Consider the following 19180-nt stretch of genomic DNA (forward strand, 5'->3'; position numbering starts at 1 on the left):
GTGCCGGAGGAGCGTCCCCACATGGAGCCCGAGTCCAGAGCCGCTGAGGCCGACCCTGCGGAGGCCGTGCTCTTCGCCTGGGTATGTGACTCCGCCCCCGGGCCGGGGCCGCTGGGACTGAGGGGAGCTGAGGCTAAGGGAGCTGGAGGCCTCCGCGTGGGCGGTCGTGGGCTTGGCGGCGGAGGTCCCGGCCGGGCTCTGGGTTGGAGGACCCTGGACTGGGGCCTGAGGAGGAGAGGGTCGGGAGGCAGGGGTCCTCACGGGTGACTTAGGGGACTGCTGGCTGGTGGGGTCCGGACCCGAGGGGCTGCGGCGCCGCGGGAAGCATCTGCCTGCTGGGCAGATCGTGTGGTTCCGCGAGAGCCCTCAGGCCGGGCCAGCGACCGGAGAGACGGCGAGGAGGTATCGCCCCGCCCCAGAGCCGTGTAGGGCCACCTGTGCTCCTCACCCCCTCGTTGGCCGGAGGATGCCGGCCCCTGCCCAGCCCCACCCCAGCCTGGCGGGAGCATCGTTTGATGCGAGGCCTGCGGTATTTGGCCGTGCACATTTGCTGATCTTCGTCTGTGACCGGATCTTGCCTGTGTTGGGGGCGTGGGTGTCTGCTTAATGTCAGTCTCTCTGGCTAGAATGTAAGCGTCACGAGGGTGGGTGTTGTGCCTGTCTTGTTCACGGCCCCTAGCAGATATTTGTGGACCAATGAATGAATGAGACCCTTTTGTGTGCCTATGTGCTGGTCTTTTGGGAAAAACACAGAACTGAAAGACCCAGCTCTCGCGTTGAGGGAGCGAGATAACACCTATATTAATGTCAAAACTAGCATGTTATTGACTAGTCAAAAAAAGGTAATGATCAGCACCAGGCAGCACTTGTTGAGTGTAAGGCTGCAGACTGGCAGAAGGGAGATCGTGATGTGGCCTGAGGTAGTCTGGCTGGCTGAGTACTATCTTTGTGGTGGCACTTGAGCTGGGGGCGGATTTGGGGATTGAATGTGTGCCTGCGGTGGTTGCTGGTGCTGGCTTTTCCTAGGCAGGAGACTGGGGTCTGCGTGTTAGGGCCTTGTCTACTGCTTGGACGCCTAATGGGCACTTCGGGCTCAAATTATGGCACTCAGTGTCTGTAACACAGCCAAGAGGCCCCAAATCCAGCAAAACAAAGGAAAATTTAATACATGTTAGCTGTATTTGCTTCCCTTCCTTACAAACACTCCAGACACACACACACACACACACACACACACACAACTCCAGGGAGGTAAATTTCCTTCACATACATTCATTCACTATATTCATTCTAAAATACATATACACTTTCTCTGGGTCAGCATAGTTTCAGATGCAGGGGACATGGCAGTGAACAAAACAAAGTGCCTGCCCTCACTGAGTTTACTTTGTAGTAGGGGAGGTAGACCGTAAGCAACTAAGCAAATGTAATGTCAGAGAGCACTATGAAGAACAAGAAAGCAGAAAAAGGGGATAAAGTGATGGGGTGCTATTACAGTCATACAGTTAGCGTCTTGGCAGGTAAGCCCTGGGCTGAATTTCACCAGACATCCTATGGACACGGTAGAGCTTACTGAAAGGAGCAAGGCATATCTGACTTTTGGCTTCCCAGCTATGCAATTATGGAAAGTTACTTAATCTCCCTGAGCCTTAGTTTCTTCATCTGTAAATTGNCCAGGTAAGCCCTGGGCTGAATTTCACCAGACATCCTTAGGGACACGGTAGAGCTTAATGAAAGGAGCAAGGCATATCTGACTTTTGGCTTCCCAGCTATGCGATTATGGAAAGTTACTTAATCTCCCTGAGCCTTAGTTTCTTCATCTGTAAATTGAGAGCAGTAATGTCCATCTCCTCTGTTATGAGAATTAAGGGTGAATACTGAGTATTGAGGAAGCAGTCTGTAATTGGCAGCTAATACTGCCCCTGAGGGCCTCTGGGACCTGTGCCCTTGCCAAGGCTTGCTCTTTCCACTTGGAGTCCTTGCAGCCCAGGATGGCTGTGAAATAGACCATGAGGGGCAGGAGTTTGTGTGTGTATGCATTTTGGGTATTTTTTCCTCATTCAAATGTCTTAAAAAAACAAACACATTGGGAAGGTTTTACTACTTATTTCTAGGAAGAACCAGACAGGAGTAATTAGAAGGAATTATGAGGATTTCTGAAATCTAAAGATTTTCCTAAAAAAAAAAAAAAAAAAAAGNTGAAGCAGGCTCCAGGCTCTGAGCTCTCAGCACAGAGCCCAATGCGGAGCTTGAAGACGGCTCGTGAGACCATGACCTGAGCCGAAGTCAGCCGCTTAACCGACTGAGCCACACAGGCGCCCTTACAATTCTTTATCTTCAATTTTGAATACAAAAAAACTCCAAAAACCCAAACTGAACTGACATAATAGTATTTATAGTCTTTGCCCAGTTAACGTATTTGTACCTTTCACTGCAGAAATAATACTATTTTGCCAATGGGGCGCTGCTCCTGGACCTTGCAGCAGTATATATGATTTATATATGGTATTTGTTTAAAGTCTATAAAATCTTGAATCGGAAATAAATCTGGCAGCAAGAGTTTTGGATTAGGGATTCTGGACCTTTATTTCATAATAACAAAGATAGACATATTGCCCACAAAGGGGAAGTCTTTTCCCTTACAGGAATCTCACCACGTGAATCTTAGAGTCACAAAACATTGTACTTGGAAAGGCCCTTAGAGATCATTGCCAACCTCTTTCGCTGTACAATGAAATAACAATGAGGTGACCTGCTTGAGGACACAAAGCCCTCAGCTAACTTTGATTAAAGAAGTCATTGCCAGTTTTCTTAGTGAAGGCATGAGAAGAGACAAGTCCAGGACATTTCCCACTCACTTTGCTTCCTTATTTCTTTTCTTAGCCTCCCTAGAGAATTAGCTTTTGTCAGAAGGAACTCCCATGCTGTCCGCCAAAGGCAACACATGTGGGCTGGGGCATTGGAAGAAGGCGAGGAGTATCTTTGGATAAATGGTGGATGCTAAGGGCTCCTCTCACGTGGAAATCGTACTGTTCTGGAGATGGGGCCACCATCTAAGTATGAGTTGCATATAACAACCTCTTAAGAATGGGCTTATGAAATCTCATCTGTTAGAAGCTCTGGGGGGTATGTCAGGGTGAGAAAGATAGGGACAGCTAAGTGCACATTGACAGCTACATTTCCTGTATGCTTTCATCCTTGCCTTATTTTATCCCTAGGGTGCAAATAGCTACGGGCAACTTGGCCTTGGCCACAAGGAAGATGTGCTTTTGCCCCAGCAACTGAATGACTTCTGTAAATCTGAGCGTGTCAGGAGGATCACGGGAGGAGGGGGCCACTCTGCTATTGTCACAGGTAACATCCTTCTGGAGTAGACATTTCTTATTTAGACATTTCCCCTAGTGTGTTATATTGCCATCTTTCATCCTTTTGTATTTTGCAGAGGAAAACATTTTTGTGAAAAAGCCAAGTTACCATCAAAGAATTCTAGATTGTCAAGCTGAAAGGCCTTCAGAGATCTAGGCTCTCTACCCCTATTTATACAAATGAGGCTCAGAGAGGAAAGCCAGTTGCTTAAGGTTACAAGACAAATTAATGGCAGAGTTGAAACGTGTACCACATTTCATACCGTATATTGATATTTAACTTTCACATGTGAGTTAAATATCTTTGCAGTTAGATTGAATACTCCTTGAGTGCAAGAACTTTGTATTTTCCTTAATTTCCTTCATAGTACCTATGATAGTACTTAATGAGTACTACAGGTGCCATGATATTGGAAAGGAGGGCATATTGCATCCTGATTGAGAACATGAGTTCTGGAATCCACTGCCTGGGTTCAAATCCTGGTTCTGTTATTAGCTGTGTGGCCTTGGGCAAATTAATTTCTCTGTGTCATTTTCGCCTCTGTTACATGGGGATAATAATGGTGGATGAAGAGAATCAATGAGTTACAGGGCTGCATTATGACTTTCATGGGTCCTTGGCACTCTTGCCTTTGTGGACCCCTTCTTCCATAAAGAAATATGAAGAATTATATTTTATGACAGCATTGATATAAAGATTAGTATAATCCAGGCTAGAGTTAGCATTGTATATTCATTATTATCGCATTTATTTTTTTCTTATTTTAGAAGAGTATAAAATTGAAACATTTCTGTGGGCCTCTGAAAGTATTGTGGGCCCTAGGCACTCTGCCTAAAGGATAAATCGACCCCACAGATAAAGCTCTTACAAGAATTCTAAGTGCTGGCACATTCTAAGTTCTAAATAAATGTTCACTTTTCTTGTTATAGTAGATGCTCTATTTGGTGATTAGCCACTGCTCTAGGACTTGAAGTTTCCATGTAGATACTAGACTTAAGCCCTTCGCCCTATTCCATTTGGGCCAGTGCACATAAACATACATGGCTTATTAACGCGGGTGGGAAAAAAGTTCTTGGGTTTGTGACTGCAACTAATTGGTAAAATCCTTTTGCTCGCTTTGACAGTTATATTTCCCCTGTGCACACCATCACCCAAAGCTTTTGCTTTCTGCAGATGAAGGAGGCCTTTTTGTTTGTGGCCTGAACAAAGATGGGCAACTGGGGCTTGGTCACACAGAAGATGTCCTGTATTTTACCACCTGCAGATCCCTCCTTGGCTGTCCTGTCCAACAGGTGGCCTGTGGCTGGGATTTTACCATTATTCTCACAGGTGAGTTCACTCGTGGGTAAATCTTTATCACTGCAAAGGCACTGGGTGAGAAGAGCCCGATGGTGGTGATACTGATTAAGTGAAAGTCCTTTTATGTGTAAACACACATATACATTTCTCTTTGGTTGTTGAGGAAAGTTGTGGGTGCTTTTTGCAAGGAGAGTTTGAACAGCAGAATTTTGGGCTGGGAAACTTTTGCCAGAGACTAGGGAAGGGACTAGATCGCCTTTGGTGGTTACTTCCTGTCCCAGAAATTTGTGACAGCCGTTTGCCTGGGCGAGGTGGCCGTTAGTACTGTGAAGGGTATGGGGGAATGTGGTGGGGAAGCATAAGGAAATCAGCGGTTGCACAACAGTGATGGCAGCTTTTCCCCACTGAAGGATTAAAAACAAACAAACAAACAAATAAATAAAGGCTGGGCACAATTCTTTGCTTTCTGCAAAGCCAGATAGCAGAATGGGGTGTAGAGGGATATGGCCAAAGGGTTAAGAGGGTAATGCTCTTGGAAGCAGCTAGCAATAATTACTTTTTGTCAGCTGACTTCTCCCTAGAAGTACTTTTGCCCTGTCTAGCTTGCCATTCTGGATGGAAAAAACCATCTTTGGTTCCTGACTAGATTCCCTCTTTGACACAGTCCTCTGGCAAGGGCATCTTCTGATCACATCCTCCTCCACCCCACCCTTGTGGATTCTTATGTGCATATTTCAGATCCCAAGCTTCCACATACAGCTCCCATTACTGTACCCTACCTGTCCCTGTTGTGGCCTTGTCTTTTATTCTCCACACTCCCCATACTTTTCTTTCTGGAAATACCAAGCAGAACATTGTTCTCTCTCTTGTACAGGCCCTTTTGTCTGTCTGATGGCTCGTATCCCTTCTTTAAAACCCTGCTCAGGCATCAGCATCTCTCTTCTGTGGAGGGCTTCTGTAATAGGTGCTGAATTTGGTAGTAATAACTCTGAAGAGTAGCTATCATTTGTGAAGTGTTTTTTGTGGCCCATTTTGGGGTTGTAGGGAGTCTGTGAATAACACTCTATTTCTCACTTTTGGAACCAATTGTGAGAAAGGTGGAGAGCAGTCAGGTAGCTGGAGACCCCACTATTGGCTTTTCACTGACAAAGGCTAAGTCGGAGGACAGGGTTAATGGTCAGACCAAATGGTTCTGGTAACGCTCCTCTGATCCAGACTTATTCTGTAGACAGTAGGTTATCTCTGCAGGGGAAACACTTAATATGCATCAGTCCAGAGTACCTGAGGGGAGGGTGCCAAGCCACACACATGCTGTTCCTTTTCCCAAACTCATCAGTTGGTTAGGTTACCCCTTTTCCCCTGGAAAGCAGTAAGCATGCGAAGGGGCAGGGAGAGGGGCCTGGAGTGTTAAAATAATGAAAATTATGTCACATGGAAGTATGTAAAGTGGGGTATAAGTATCCTCCCACCCCAGCACCAGGCTAACGTTCTATACAGATAAGCTGCCATTAATTAGGTAGTGTGACAGAGAGGCTGGAAAGTGCTTAACCCAGTCAGTGCCTAGTGTTTTTATTCCTAGAGGAACAATGAAAGCAGAGACTGTGGTTTGAATGCGCTGAAGTACAAGCCCCTCTTCTTCCTCTCATTCCCTTTGTTCCTCCCATCCTTCAGCATTTACCCACTGGTCACAGATGTCTTACTTCTGAGGTTATGATTCAAATATTTGAATTTTGCAGAAAATGGTCAAGTTCTGTCATGTGGATCCAACTCTTTCGGCCAGTTAGGAGTTCCTCATGGCCCCCGAAGATGCGTGGTTCCCCAGGCCATTGAGGTACGGATGGCACCTAATATGTAGCTGCCCCATATACTGTTAAGGCATTTCCCTTCCCAGACTGAGAAGTTTGGCCCCTGAAAACCCATGGGCCACTTAAAATTTAAGTTGAAAACTTAGGTTCTTCTGGGAAGGATTAGGTTGAGGGGGTGGAGGCTGTGGTGAAAAACCTCTGCTAGTCCTCATACACATTATAAATTTTTGTGAAATAGAACAATGAAGGTAATATATGTCACAAAAGCATTAATAACATTTTACAATTCTAGAATTAGTAATAGTGGGAACTATGTTAGAAACAGGTCCAGACAGAAGTGACTTACCTAAAGACACTAAACTTGGCAAATAGTGTAAGCCAGAGTGCCCAGTAAAAATATGGGTGAGTCACGTACATAATTTAGAATTTTTTAGTAGCACTATTCAAAGAGTAAAGAGAAACAAGTGGAATAAAAATTTTAAAATCACAGCTTTATTGAGATAGAATTGCCATAGAATTTACTCTTTAAAAATGTATAATTCAGTGGTTTTTAGTAGATTCACAGAGATGTGCAGCCATCAGCATTATCTAATTTTAGACCATTTTCATCACCAAGAAAGAAACTGTGTACCCAATGGCAATTACTTCCCATTCTGCTCTTCCCCAGCCCCTGGCAACCACTAATCTGTCCCTGTGGATTTGCTATTCTGGGCATTTCATATAAATGGAAACACACAATATGTGGATTTATGTGTCTGGCTTCTCTCATATGATGTTTTTAAGTTTCATTCATATTGTGGCCTGTAGGTGAAATTAATTGTAATAACTTAATCCAATGTATTCAATGGACTATTTCATTTTATATGTCAGTAATGTAAAAATTTCCTAATGAGATACTTTATAGTCTCTATTTTTTTAAAGTTTATTTATTTATTTTGAGAGTCAGAGTGTGCGTGTGTACATGCTCGTGGGAGAGGGAGAATCTTAAGCAGGCTCTGTGCTGTCTGCACGGAACCTGATGCAGGGCTTGATTCCATGAACTGTGAGATCGTGACCTGAGCCGAGATCAAGAGTTGGGCACTTAGCCAACTGAGCCACCCAGGTGCTGCTGTATTCTCTATTTTAGACTAAGTTGAACTCTGGTGTACATTTTGTACTGCGACTGAATCTCAGTTCAGTCTAGTCATACCTAGTCACATTTCGGCTGATCAGGACCTGCATGTAGCTAGTGGCTTCACAGTGGACAGCACAGGTGCTAGACAGGACTCCTGGCCCTAGTTCAGAACTCTTTCCACTGCATCATATTGAAAATGTACACATTTTTGTGACATTTATATGGTAAGTGGTCACAAGAGATTTATGGAATTTTGAAAGAAATATGCTGGGATCTAAAATGAGTTTACCACCTAAGCTACTCACATCTAGCTAATTTTCTTGAACTCTGACTCAGAGTGAAAAACAGATCTGTTTTCATTGGAGAGACCTTGGTTTGCTCCTGTCATGTTGCTGAATTACAATTGCTGGTCTGTGGGATATGATTTGAGGTCATGATCTGCACCGGGTTGTAGTGTATTTGGGCTGCTGTAACAAAAATACCATAGACTGAATGGCTTAAACAACAAACGTTTGTTTTTCACATTTCTGGAGGCTGAGAAGTACAAGATCGGGGTATCGGCAAATTTGGTGTCTAGTGAGGGCCCACTTCCTTGTTTTAGACACTTATTTTGCTGGACTTTCAAGACTTTGGGGGCCCTTTTTTTAAAGGCCTTTATCCCATTCATGAGGGCTCCATTCTCATGACCTAATGAATCACCTCCAGAAGACCCCATTTCAAATACTGTCACACTGGGTAATAGGTTTCAATATATGAATTTCAGGAGAACACAAACATTGAGTGTGTAGCACACATGGTATGCACAGAAATCTAGCTTCTATAGTCCCTCTTGTAGGAAGTGGTACCGTTGCCAATTACCAATGGATGGTTTTTTAAGAACCTATATACATTATAATTTATTTATCTTAGGATACATGATTAAAGAAGATAGAGGAGAACAGTGGTTGAAATATGTTGCATGACAGAATCAGGAGGTGAAAGCATTTGACAGGCTGTATCCTCTTGAACAATGGGAGGAATGTGCCAAAGTGAAATATAATAGAAATTCATTCATTTATCTAATAGCAGCTATTTTGTATAGGTGCTGGGTTTAGGCATTGGGGACAAAGGCGAGGGTCTTAGCATTGGAGGTCTTGGAGTTTAGTGGTACATGTTAGCATTTGAGGGTCTTAAGAGTTTAGTGGTACATGTTAGATATAGAGACTCCTATATGTTAAACTATGGTTTAACAGATGCAGCTGTAGCCCCAAAGGAGGGAATATTTAAGTATTTCTAGGGGGGAGGTGGAGTGAGAACAGAGTCTTGAAAGTTGAATAGAAATATACCTGACTTCAGATAGGATGCACAGAGCAGGTACAAAAGAACATTCCAGACATAAGGAACGGTGTAAGCAAAGGTGTAGAAGCATAAAATATCAGGGTTTTTGGGTGGGGTGCCTGCGTGGCTCAGTCGGTTAAGTGTCCGACTTTGGCTCAGGTCATGATCTCACGGTTTGTGGGTTCAAGCCCTGCATCAGGCTCTGTGCTGACAGCTAGCTCAGGGCCAGGAGCCTGTTTCAGATTCTGTATCTCTCTCTTTCTCTGACCCTCCTCTGCTCACACTGTCTCTCTCTCAGAAATAAATTTTAAAAAACCATTAAAAACAAAGTATCATGGTTTGGGAGACCGCAAGCAGGTTAGGATGCTTGGAATATAAAGAAGTGGTAGAAGTGCCATTGGGGAGGGGACAATCAGGGAGGTAGTGGATGGCAAATGGTAAGAACAGTGTGTTAGGGAGGGGCCCGAAAGGGTAGTGTGGAGGAAGATTATTCAGGATACCCTTCCTAATAATCCAGACAAGAGGTAATCCTGGTCCAAACTAAAGCCATGGCAGTGGGGATGGAGATGAAGGAATGGAGGTGAGTTGAAGAGATTGAATCTACATCTAAAGCCCTTCAGTTTTTTGTTTTTTTTTTTTGTAAAGAAAACATATTTAAAGGACAATACATTCAAGTTGTATTAGTAGTAAGATTTGATCTTCCCCAAAGCTAATGTGATTGTGGGATACATTAACAGAAATATAGAAGAGGAGCCAGAGTCCTGTCCTTTTTTGTGCTAATCAGACTGTGTTTTGGATGCTGTATTCTGTTGAATATTCTGTTGATTTAGTACTTAGGCCCTGGGCATAAAGGTGAATAAGACTTAGATCCTGCCCTCAAGGGTCCTAAAGTTTAGAAAGACCATGTGGATCTATAAATAAACACATGTGGTAAAGCTGCATAGGAGCTGTGATTGATACATATAGCCCTCCCCCTTTTTTTGACAGAGAGAGAAAGAGAGAGAGGGAGTGCTTGCATGCACACATGTGCAGGGGTGGGGCAGAGAGAGAGGGAGAGAGAGAATCTTAAGTAGGCTCCATTCCCAGTATGGAGCCTGACACAGGGCTAGATTTCACAACTGTGAGGTCATGACCTGAGCTGAAATCAAGAGTTGGACGCTTAACTGATTGAGCCACACAGGTGCCCCAGTACAGTCCCTTTAAGAGGGAGGTTGAGTAACCAGAGCACATTTAGAGGAGAGAAACCAAGAAGAGAATGGAATTTGAAGCCAGGTGATCACTGATGGCCCTGGGCATGTTTGGCTTAAAGAAGAGATATGTATTAGTTATCTCTTACTGTGTAATAAATTACCCTAAAATTTAGCAACTTTAAACAATAAGTATTTACTACCTCAGTTTCTGAGGGTCAGAAATCTGGGCACAGCTTAGCTGGTCTCATGAAGTTGCAGTCAGGATGTTAGCCAGCACTGCATGCAGTCTGCTGCTGGCTCTGGGCTGGACTGGCAGATCTACTTCCATGCTCTCCCACCCGGCAGGAGGCTTCAGTTCCTTTCTATGGGATTGTTCAGGCATGGCATCTGGCTTCCTCCAAGAATGATTCGAGAGTGAGGCCAAGCAGGAAGCCTCAATGCCTTTTATCACCTAGTCTCTGGGCCACTCATCACTTCTTTATTCTTTTCACTAGAAACAAGTCACTAAGTCCAGACCACATTCAGCCAGAGGGGAATTCAGCTCCACATCTTGAAGGGATGGGTCTCAAAGAATTTGAAGATTCAGTTTTAAAACCACCACAAGACATCTTAGAGAGGACATGACAGTGGTCTTCACATCTTTGGAAAGCATAGTGAGAAGCTACAGGCAGATAGGTTTGGCTCCAGCTAAGGAGATAAATGGAACTGTGCAAAGATGGGATAGGCATCTGGGGAAGTAGTGAGCCTGTGTCACGGGAAGTAGGTGCTCGGCAGGGGTTGGGTGATGATTTACTAGGGTGTTGTGGAGGGGATCTGGCATTGAATGGGGATTGGACTATTATCAAAGGTCATCCAACTAGAACTTTTGGTAAATAAATTTTTATTGGAACACAGCCATGCCCATTCATTCATGTTTTGTCTGTGGCTGCTTGTATGTTACAAGGGCAGAGTAGACTTCTATGACACAAATCATATGGCCTGCAAAGTCTAAACTATTTACTATCTGGTCTTTATTGGAAACTTTTGCCAACCCCTGGACTGGATGACCTTGAAGGTCCCTTGCAGCCCTGAGATATATTGTGATATATTATTTTTAAAGGCCTTTTTCTTTTAGGGATACATATAGAAGTATGGAGGGATGGAAATGTTGGGAGCTGGGGACTCTGAACCAATCAGACACGTAATGAGGGCCATGCTGCATTGTGTCAGGACGTGAATGGCGTAACATTTTGCAGATGGGTGATTCAAGACCTCATCCCTTTTCTTTGTTTCGACAGCTCCTGAGAGAGAAAGTTGTTTCCATTGCTGCTGGACTGAGGCATGCTTTAGCTGCTACAGGTGATCATTTTGCTTTTAGTTTCAAAATAGGCACATCACAAGGAAAAGCAGCGCTCTAGAGCAAACAAACTTTAAGGAGTAATTCACAGTGCCCTGCTGTGCTGCATTTCTGATGAAAAGGAGGGGACATAAGGCCAAAGTCATGTGGGAAAACTTTAGCAGGTAGGTTGTAAAGAAATGAAGTTTTCTAGCTCTTTATTATGTTCTGGGCATGATGCTAGGTTCTCTTGATTTAATTAATGCCTTACTTAATACTCACAGCCTTGCAGTGAGGTGAGTTACATTTTTACATGTGAGGAAACTGAGGTCTGAAGAGGCTAAATTGCTTGTCTAAGGTTGCACAGAGGGTAAGGTGGTAAAAGGTAGAGCTGGGAACAGAGTCTGGGATGGTGTAGTTTCCAAGGCCCACATTCTGTGCTGTGAACTACACTGCTTGCCTAATGCATTTTTTTTTTTTTTTACAAATAGTTTACTGTCAAATTAGTTTCCACATAACACTCAGTGCTCATCCCCACAAGTATCCTCCTCGCCTAATGCATTTTAATGTTTATTAATTTAAAAGCTTCAAACATGCTTGTCTTGAAGGTAGCAAGTGGAGAGAGGCGGTGGTGTGCGGAAGAGCAGCGGCCCTTTTTTCTTCCCCATGCTCGGTCTCCTGCTCCCACTCTTGTGGCATGAAGGGCAGCCCTAACTGGCTGCGGCAGCTGAGGCTCAAGTGTGGATGCAACCCGTAGTGGCCTGGGGAAGGTGGAGGTGGCTTGGAAGGGTCCAGTGCAGCACTGTACTGATGTCGTCTGGGGCTTAGTGTTGCTCATGCATTAAAATTTTTTTAACACTTTTATCCTGAGGTAATTGTAGATTCACATGTAGTTGTAAGAAATAAAATGGATCTCATGCACTATTTTCCCAGTTTCTCCCAGTGGTAACATTTTGTGAGACTGTAGTGCAACAGTCCCACCAGCCTTGATACGGTCAGGATACAAACAGTCCATCACCACAGCCATCCTGCCTGTGGCCCTTTCACAGCACCCATTTTTATACACCTTTATATATGGCTTTTATACACTTTTACACACCTTTTATAGATCCACTTCCTGCCTACCCTCACTCCTTCTTAGCTCCTGGCAACCACTCTTCTGTTCTCTAACAATATCATTTCATGAACATTATATAAATGGTATCATACAATATATAGCTCCTTGGGGTTGGCTATTTTTGCTCAGTCTGATTCCCTGGAGAGTCATACATGTTGTGAGTATCAATAATGTGTTCCTTTTTATTGCCAAGTAGTAGTATTCCATGGTAGAGATGTACCACTGACTTAGTCATCTCGGGCTGCTGTAACAATGTACCGCAGACCCAGTGGCTTAAACAACAGGCATTTTCTCAGTTATGGAGGCTGCAAATCCACGATCAAGATGCCATGAGGGCTGGTCTCTGGTGAGGCCTCTCTTCCTGACGTGTAGGTGGCTGCCTTCCTGCTGAGTTCTTCTAGGGCGTTTCCTCTGGGCATCATAGAGAGAGGGAGACATCTGGTGTCTCTTCTTTCTTTTTATAAAAAAAAATTTTTAATGTTTTGTTTATTTTTGAGAGAGAGAGAGAGACAGCATGAGCAGGGGAGGGTCAGAGAGAGAGAGGGAGACACAGAATCTGACACAGAGCCCGACACGGGGCTCGAACCCACGAACCATGAGATCATAACCTGATTCGAAGTCGGACACTTAACCGACTGAGCCACCCAGATGCTTCTGGTGTCTCTTCTTTTTATAAGGACACCAATTCTGTCAGAGTAAGGCCTCGCTCTATGACCCATTCAACCTTTATTATCTTTTTACGGACTTCTCTTCAAATATAGTCACGCTATAGATTAGGGCCTCAACATATGAATTTTTGGGGGCACAATTCAGTCCATAAGAACACAGTTTCTTTCACCATTCACCCATTGAGGGACATCTGGTTGTTTCTAGGTTCTGGCTATTAAGAATAAAGCTATAAACATTGTGGGCAAGTTTTTATGCAAACATAAATTTTCATTTCTCTGGGATAAACGCCCAGGAGTGTGATTGCTGAGTTGTATGGTAGTGATTACATTTTATAAGCAGCTTCTCCTCTTAGAAATTAGCAGGACTGGAGAATGGCCTATTATTGGTTTAATTCCCCCTCTCCTACCAACTTTCTCTAATTGCTAGTCTTATGTGTACATTTTTGTCCAGTCAGAGCAGTACAGTTTCCATTATGTGTTTGATTAACTTAATTTTAAGTCCTCTTCTCTCCCATTTAATCTGTAAATATTTCTGCAGCCATCTCTAAATGATAAGGACTCTATTGAAAACATTAACAAAATACCATCATCACACCTATAAGATAAATACAAGATAAATCTGTAATTTGATCAAGTATCCAGTATTTACATTTCCTTGACTGTCTTAAAAAATATATTTTTTTAACAGTTTGTTTAAATCAGTATTTGAATTATGTCTATACACTGCAGTTGGTGAATATGTATGTCAGGTATCTCTATTTTAAAAAATATTTATTTATTCCTCTTAATTTTTTTATTGTGATAAAATATACATAACACAGTTTACTGTCTTAACCATTTTTAAGGGTATAGTTGAGTGACGTTAAGTGCATTCACATTATTGTGGAGCCATTACTGCCAATAATCTCCAGAACTTTTTTTATCTCGTGAAACTGAAATTATGTCCACTAAACAATGACTCTCCATTCCCCCTTTCTCCCAGCCCCTGACCACCACCATTCTACTTTCTGACTCAATGATTTTGACCACTCATACAGGTACCTCGTGTAAGTGGAATTTGTACGGTATTTGTCTTTTTGTGGCTTATTTCATTTAACATCATGCCCTCGAGGTCTATCTGTGTTGTAGCATGTGTCAGAATTTTCTCCCTTTTTAAGGCTGAATAATGCTCCATCACTTGGATATGTCACAAATTGCTTATCCATTCACCAGTTGATAGACACTTGGGTTGCTGCCATGTTTTAGCTATTGTGAATAATGCTGCTATGAACATAGGTGTACAAATACCACTTCGAGATCCTGCTTTTGGTTCTTTAGGATATATACCCAGAAGTAGAATTGCTGGATCATGTGGTAATTCTATTTTCAATTTTTTGAGGAACTGCCATACCATTTTCCACAGTGGCCATACCATTTTAACTTCTGCCAATAGTGCACAAGGGTTCCAAATAACTCCACATCATTACCAACATTTGTTATTTTCTGTTTTTTTTCTTAAATATTTTATTGTCAAGTAGGCGTACATATAACACTGTTTTTTTTTTTAATAGTAGTTATTCTAATGAATGTGAAGTGGTATCTCATTGTGGTTTTATTTTGCTTTTCTCTAATAATTAGTGATGCTTTTCTCTAATAATTAGTGATGTTGAGCATCTTTTCATATCTGCTTTTTCACCATTTGTATATTTTCTTTGGAGAAACGTCTATTCAAGTCCTTTGCTTATTTTTTGAATCAAGTTTTTTGTTTTTGTTGTTGAGAGATTTTTTCGTTGCTGTTTTTTAAAGTAGGCTTCATGCCCAGTGTGGAGTCCAATGCAGGTCTTGAATTCATGACCCTGAGATCAAGACATGAGCTGAGCTCAAGAGTCAGATGCTTAGCTGACTAAGTCACCCAGGTGCCCTTGTTATTGTTGAGTTTTAAGAGTTCTGTATATATTCTGATTATTAATCCTTTATCAGATATCTCAAGATTCATTTTGCTCCCTTTTTCCCCCCTTCCAATTTATTTGTGGAAGAGATGGTAAATTTTGTATTGTTTCCTTTTTTTTTTAATGTTTATTTTTGAGAGAGAGACAGAATGTGAGCAGGGGAGGGGCAGAGAGCAAGGGAGACACAGAATGCAAAGCAGCTCTAGACTCCAAGATGTCAGCACAGAGCCTGATGTGGAGCTCGAACCCACGAACTGTGAGATCATGACCTGAGCTGAACTCAGGTGATTAACCGACTGAGCCACCCAGGTGCCCCTGTATTATTTCAGTACTGTGTTTTGCTCACATTGTGCTCAGTCATCATCACTTATATTTCACAAAGCAGACTTGTCTGTTTACAGTCTAAAGGACGGTTGTTTACAGGATACTTTGGAGGAGAGGAACCTTAATGTGCCGTTGGGTGACGGATCCTAGTTACACACATCTGACCATAGATGTAAATATATAAAATGTCATCTACACATTTATATGAGATTCAGAACATGGGCACATGAATTAGATTCAGTGGATAGGGAAATAAAAGGCCATTTCACTGAAGTAGTAACTATTAAGAAGCTATCTTGCAGTCATAAATATGTATTTATTTGTTAATTAGGAATCACTGAATCTATCTTGGTGCAGTAGAAAAGACACTGCATTAGGTGGTAGGAGAGCTGAGTCCTAGTGTTTTCTCTGCTACTGGCTCCCTGTATGACCTTAGACAGATCACATCCTCTCTTCAAGGCCTCAATTTTCTCACCTCTTAAATGTGAGGAATGGACTTGATGATCTTCAGGGTTCTTTCCTATTTGGTCTGGAGTTTGAGTTGTCCTTTCAGGTTAGTCATAAATAAGGTGTTGTTCTAGTATTTTGACTCTGAAAAGTAATTTGTCCTGGAATTTCTTGGAGGGAGTTTTAGAATATGGGAATTTTCTTGAATGGTCTTAGATTGCCCTGAAGATTGGACTTGTGATTGGCTTGGTGAGAACCAAGCCATAGGGCCCCTTGAAGCACTGAGCTTCTCCATAGTATGTGTGTTAACTGAGGATGAATTGAGAATCTCCCATAGTAGTGAGGCTCAAAAAGCAATCTGGTAGTAATCCTGTTAAGCACATTTTCTTCATTTCCTCCTCTGTTCCATTGGGAAGCAAGTGGCAGTGTGTTCCAGTGGGGAACTGGTTTGGCATCATCTGGACGGCGGTTGTGCCCAGGGCAGACCCTCCCATTGTTTTTGACAGCAAAGGAACCAAGCAGAGTGACAGGTAAGGCCCTTATTTCTTGAGTCCTATATTTATTCTTTGTCAAAAAATAGTGACGCACACATGTAGAAAATGGGTAAATGGAATTTTGCTTTTGCTATTTCTTAGTTCCTGTGTCTTAAGTCTCTGTGTTAGTTGGTCTCTTAGTCTTATTAGACTTTTTGTGGACCCAGTAAAACGCCCCCTCCTCGCCGCCAGAGTTTGCAACCTGTTGAGAGATAGATGTGAGTCAGTTAAGTGGAGACCAGAATAGTAGCCCTAGAACTATTAAAAGTTAGGTTGGAAGACATGACTTAGGTGTTTGGAAATCATGTGTAGCAATAGTGAGCCTCTGGATTCTGAATGCCAGATTGGATTTACTCACCAGGCATGGTAGCAGCCGCATAGCATCGTCCCTGCCAAGCTCACTGCACGGCTGGGAGCGCATGGGGAGGCACCCTCTGCAGGTGGGCACATCCCAAAGGGAGAACCTAGAAGGACTGTGCCTCGCATGCCCAGTTCCTCCTTCCCAAAAGGAAAGCAGGAGTGAGTGAGGAGGTAGAGAGAGGGCCAGCCATGTTACTGTAGGGAAGTCTCTGTACATGAGCACATGAGTAGGCAATGAGTGTTCTGCTCATGGGTCTGTTGGTGGGTCTGTGTGGTCATTTAGCCTGTAGGCTTCCTCTTCTGTTTTTCACTCTGGTGCTCAGTCTCTTTCAGCTCCTCTCTCTGCTCACCTCTCCCTCTGCTCTATGCTCTCACTGTGGGCCCCTCTCTTTCTCTGTATATAGCATCATGTCTGTGTCTCCTCTTGTTCCTTTCTTGCTCTCTTACTTTGTGTCCCAGTCTTCTGAGCATTGGCTGTCAGAAAAATAGGAAACCTCTATTCTCCTCTAGGTGAGAACAAAGGAGGAATTTTTAAGGGTGGGATAGGAAGTAGGGAAATAATGGAAGGGAAAGCCACAGTGGGAGTGATGTACCAGGTGTTGGAGTCGTTCTGATTTTCCTAAGTCCTGGGGTCTCTCCTGTTCAGCTGAGGGCGAGATTGGTCGCCCTGAAGCGCAAGGGTGGAGTTGGGGAGGATACTCTTAGAGAAGGAGAAGGGGGCACTGGATGCCGGGCAGGCAGTCCAACTCACATGACATTGAAAGCATTCATAAAATAACTCATACTTGCCAAACACTTTTTCCTGCCTCACCTAGGTATTCCCTGCTCCCTGGGCATTTCCTGCTTTCTCATTCCTCTGTGTCTATGGGTAAGCTGAGCCCTGCCTGAGATGTCTTTTCCTTCCTGTTCCTTCTGGTAATCTTTATTCTATTGTGATAATTTTTCAAAGCATAGCTCAGACACAGCTTTCTCAGTGAAGAGTCTTCCCTCTTCTGACTCCATTGCATTTTCTTCGCATGCCTGGGTAGCACAATGTACTATATCACTATGAATTGTTTGCATGTTTCCCCACATGCCAAAGACTGAGCTTTCTCAGGGTAGGGACTGTATCTACTTTCTCTTTCAGCCTAGGACTTGTAACTGGAAGAAATCAGAAATGCTTTTATTTGATTTAAATGACCTGCTTGGGTTCTGTTTGGGGCACAGCTTAGGTTCCAAGTTGACTGGAGGAGTTTTCTGATGAGACATTAGGATAGGTCGTGAGCTTCTTGCCCTCAGTCTTTCCCTTTTTATTCCTCCATTGTTCCGTACTTGCCACTGCTTCTGGAGCTGGAACCTGGGTGTCCTTTCCCTGCCTGCCCACAAGGCCCTGTGCTTCCTCTCTGGTGAATGTGTTGAAACGCATGTTTTGTCCCTTTCTCATTCTACAGGATACTTGAAGGTATGAAGGGCATTTTATTAAGACACTAGTTAATTAAACAGTGTCAGAAAAGACTGGGCCACCTTGGGTGACTGAGTTGGTAAACGTCTGACTCTGGCTCAGGTTATGATCTCACGGCTCATGGGTTCGACACCTGTGTTGGGCTCTGTGCTGACAGCTCAGAGCCTGGAGCCTGCTTTAGATTCTCTGTCTCCCTCTCTCTCTGCCCCTCTTCTGCTCGTGCTCTCTCTCTCTCACTCTCTCTCCTTCAAAAATAAATAAACACTAAAAAAAGTGTCAAAAAAGAGTTACAGAATAAAACTGTATTTCTCTTCATGTTAGACCCAGTGACCACAGTTTCTAGCAAAATTGGTTGGGATTATAACCTGTCAGTGTAGACAGTATAATTAAGGGAGGAAAAGTGCTGGGTTTGGAAGGCAGGTTCAAATTCTTAGTTCTGCCTGTGTGTTCTTCGGAGTCCTGGGTTTGCCCGCATGTGTCGGCAGCTGAATGTTTGAGATGCCGTTGCTTCTAGGCCCGCCTATGGACAGAGCTAGGAGTCGGACGTGTGCACACGCATATTTACACATATGTACACCTGTGTCTATTTGTCTGTTTCTACCAGAAGCTATGAGTTTACAGTGATTTCTCTAAGTACAATCTACTATCCCATGGTCAGTTCTAGCCTTCCACCTTTTATGTCTGTACCTTTCCTCTTCTCCCTGATAGTGAGAAATCTGGCTTCTGTATCCTCAGTACATTTACTTATTTGTTCAATCTCTTGGTATGTAACTAGTCTCCCCACCTTGTCATCTGTGTTCTTGGTCAGCGCCACCAACTTAGACCTGCCTGCTCTGGCTGCAAGTTTCCCCTGGGCCCTGGTGGTGCTGCCTCAACCCTTCTCTGCCCAGTTTGTTCTGTTATAAATGTGATTTCAAAAGTTTTTTTTTTTTTTTTTTTTTTTTTTTTTTTTTTGG

The 19180-nt window shown here is 43.3% G+C and overlaps 1 protein-coding gene across 7 annotated transcripts in view; it reads left to right on the forward strand.

Annotated features, from left to right (window-relative positions):
* The window catches only part of SERGEF (secretion regulating guanine nucleotide exchange factor), a 221225-nt gene continuing 202045 nt past the window's right edge, over positions 1-19180 (forward strand). For 6 of the 7 annotated variants that reach the window (XR_013334364.1, XR_013334366.1, XR_013334365.1 and 3 more), the window contains exons 1-6: positions 1-81; positions 3219-3354; positions 4540-4695; positions 6402-6496; positions 11369-11429; positions 16307-16420. Coding sequence is in view for 4 of the 7 variants with exons in the window: in XM_077761115.1 (XP_077617241.1) it covers positions 22-81; positions 3219-3354; positions 4540-4695; positions 6402-6496; positions 11369-11429; positions 16307-16420 (622 nt within the window). In the remaining 3 variants the exon portion in view is untranslated. The remainder of the gene's footprint in view (positions 82-3218; positions 3355-4539; positions 4696-6401; positions 6497-11368; positions 11430-16306; positions 16421-19180) is intronic. The other variant, XM_077761118.1, reaches the window with a different exon arrangement.

The sequence above is a fragment of the Crocuta crocuta genome, unplaced genomic scaffold (genome assembly GCF_008692635.1).
Source record: "Crocuta crocuta isolate KB4526 unplaced genomic scaffold, BGI_CrCroc_1.0 scaffold233, whole genome shotgun sequence".
In the NCBI taxonomy this organism is placed as follows: Eukaryota; Metazoa; Chordata; class Mammalia; order Carnivora; family Hyaenidae; genus Crocuta; species Crocuta crocuta.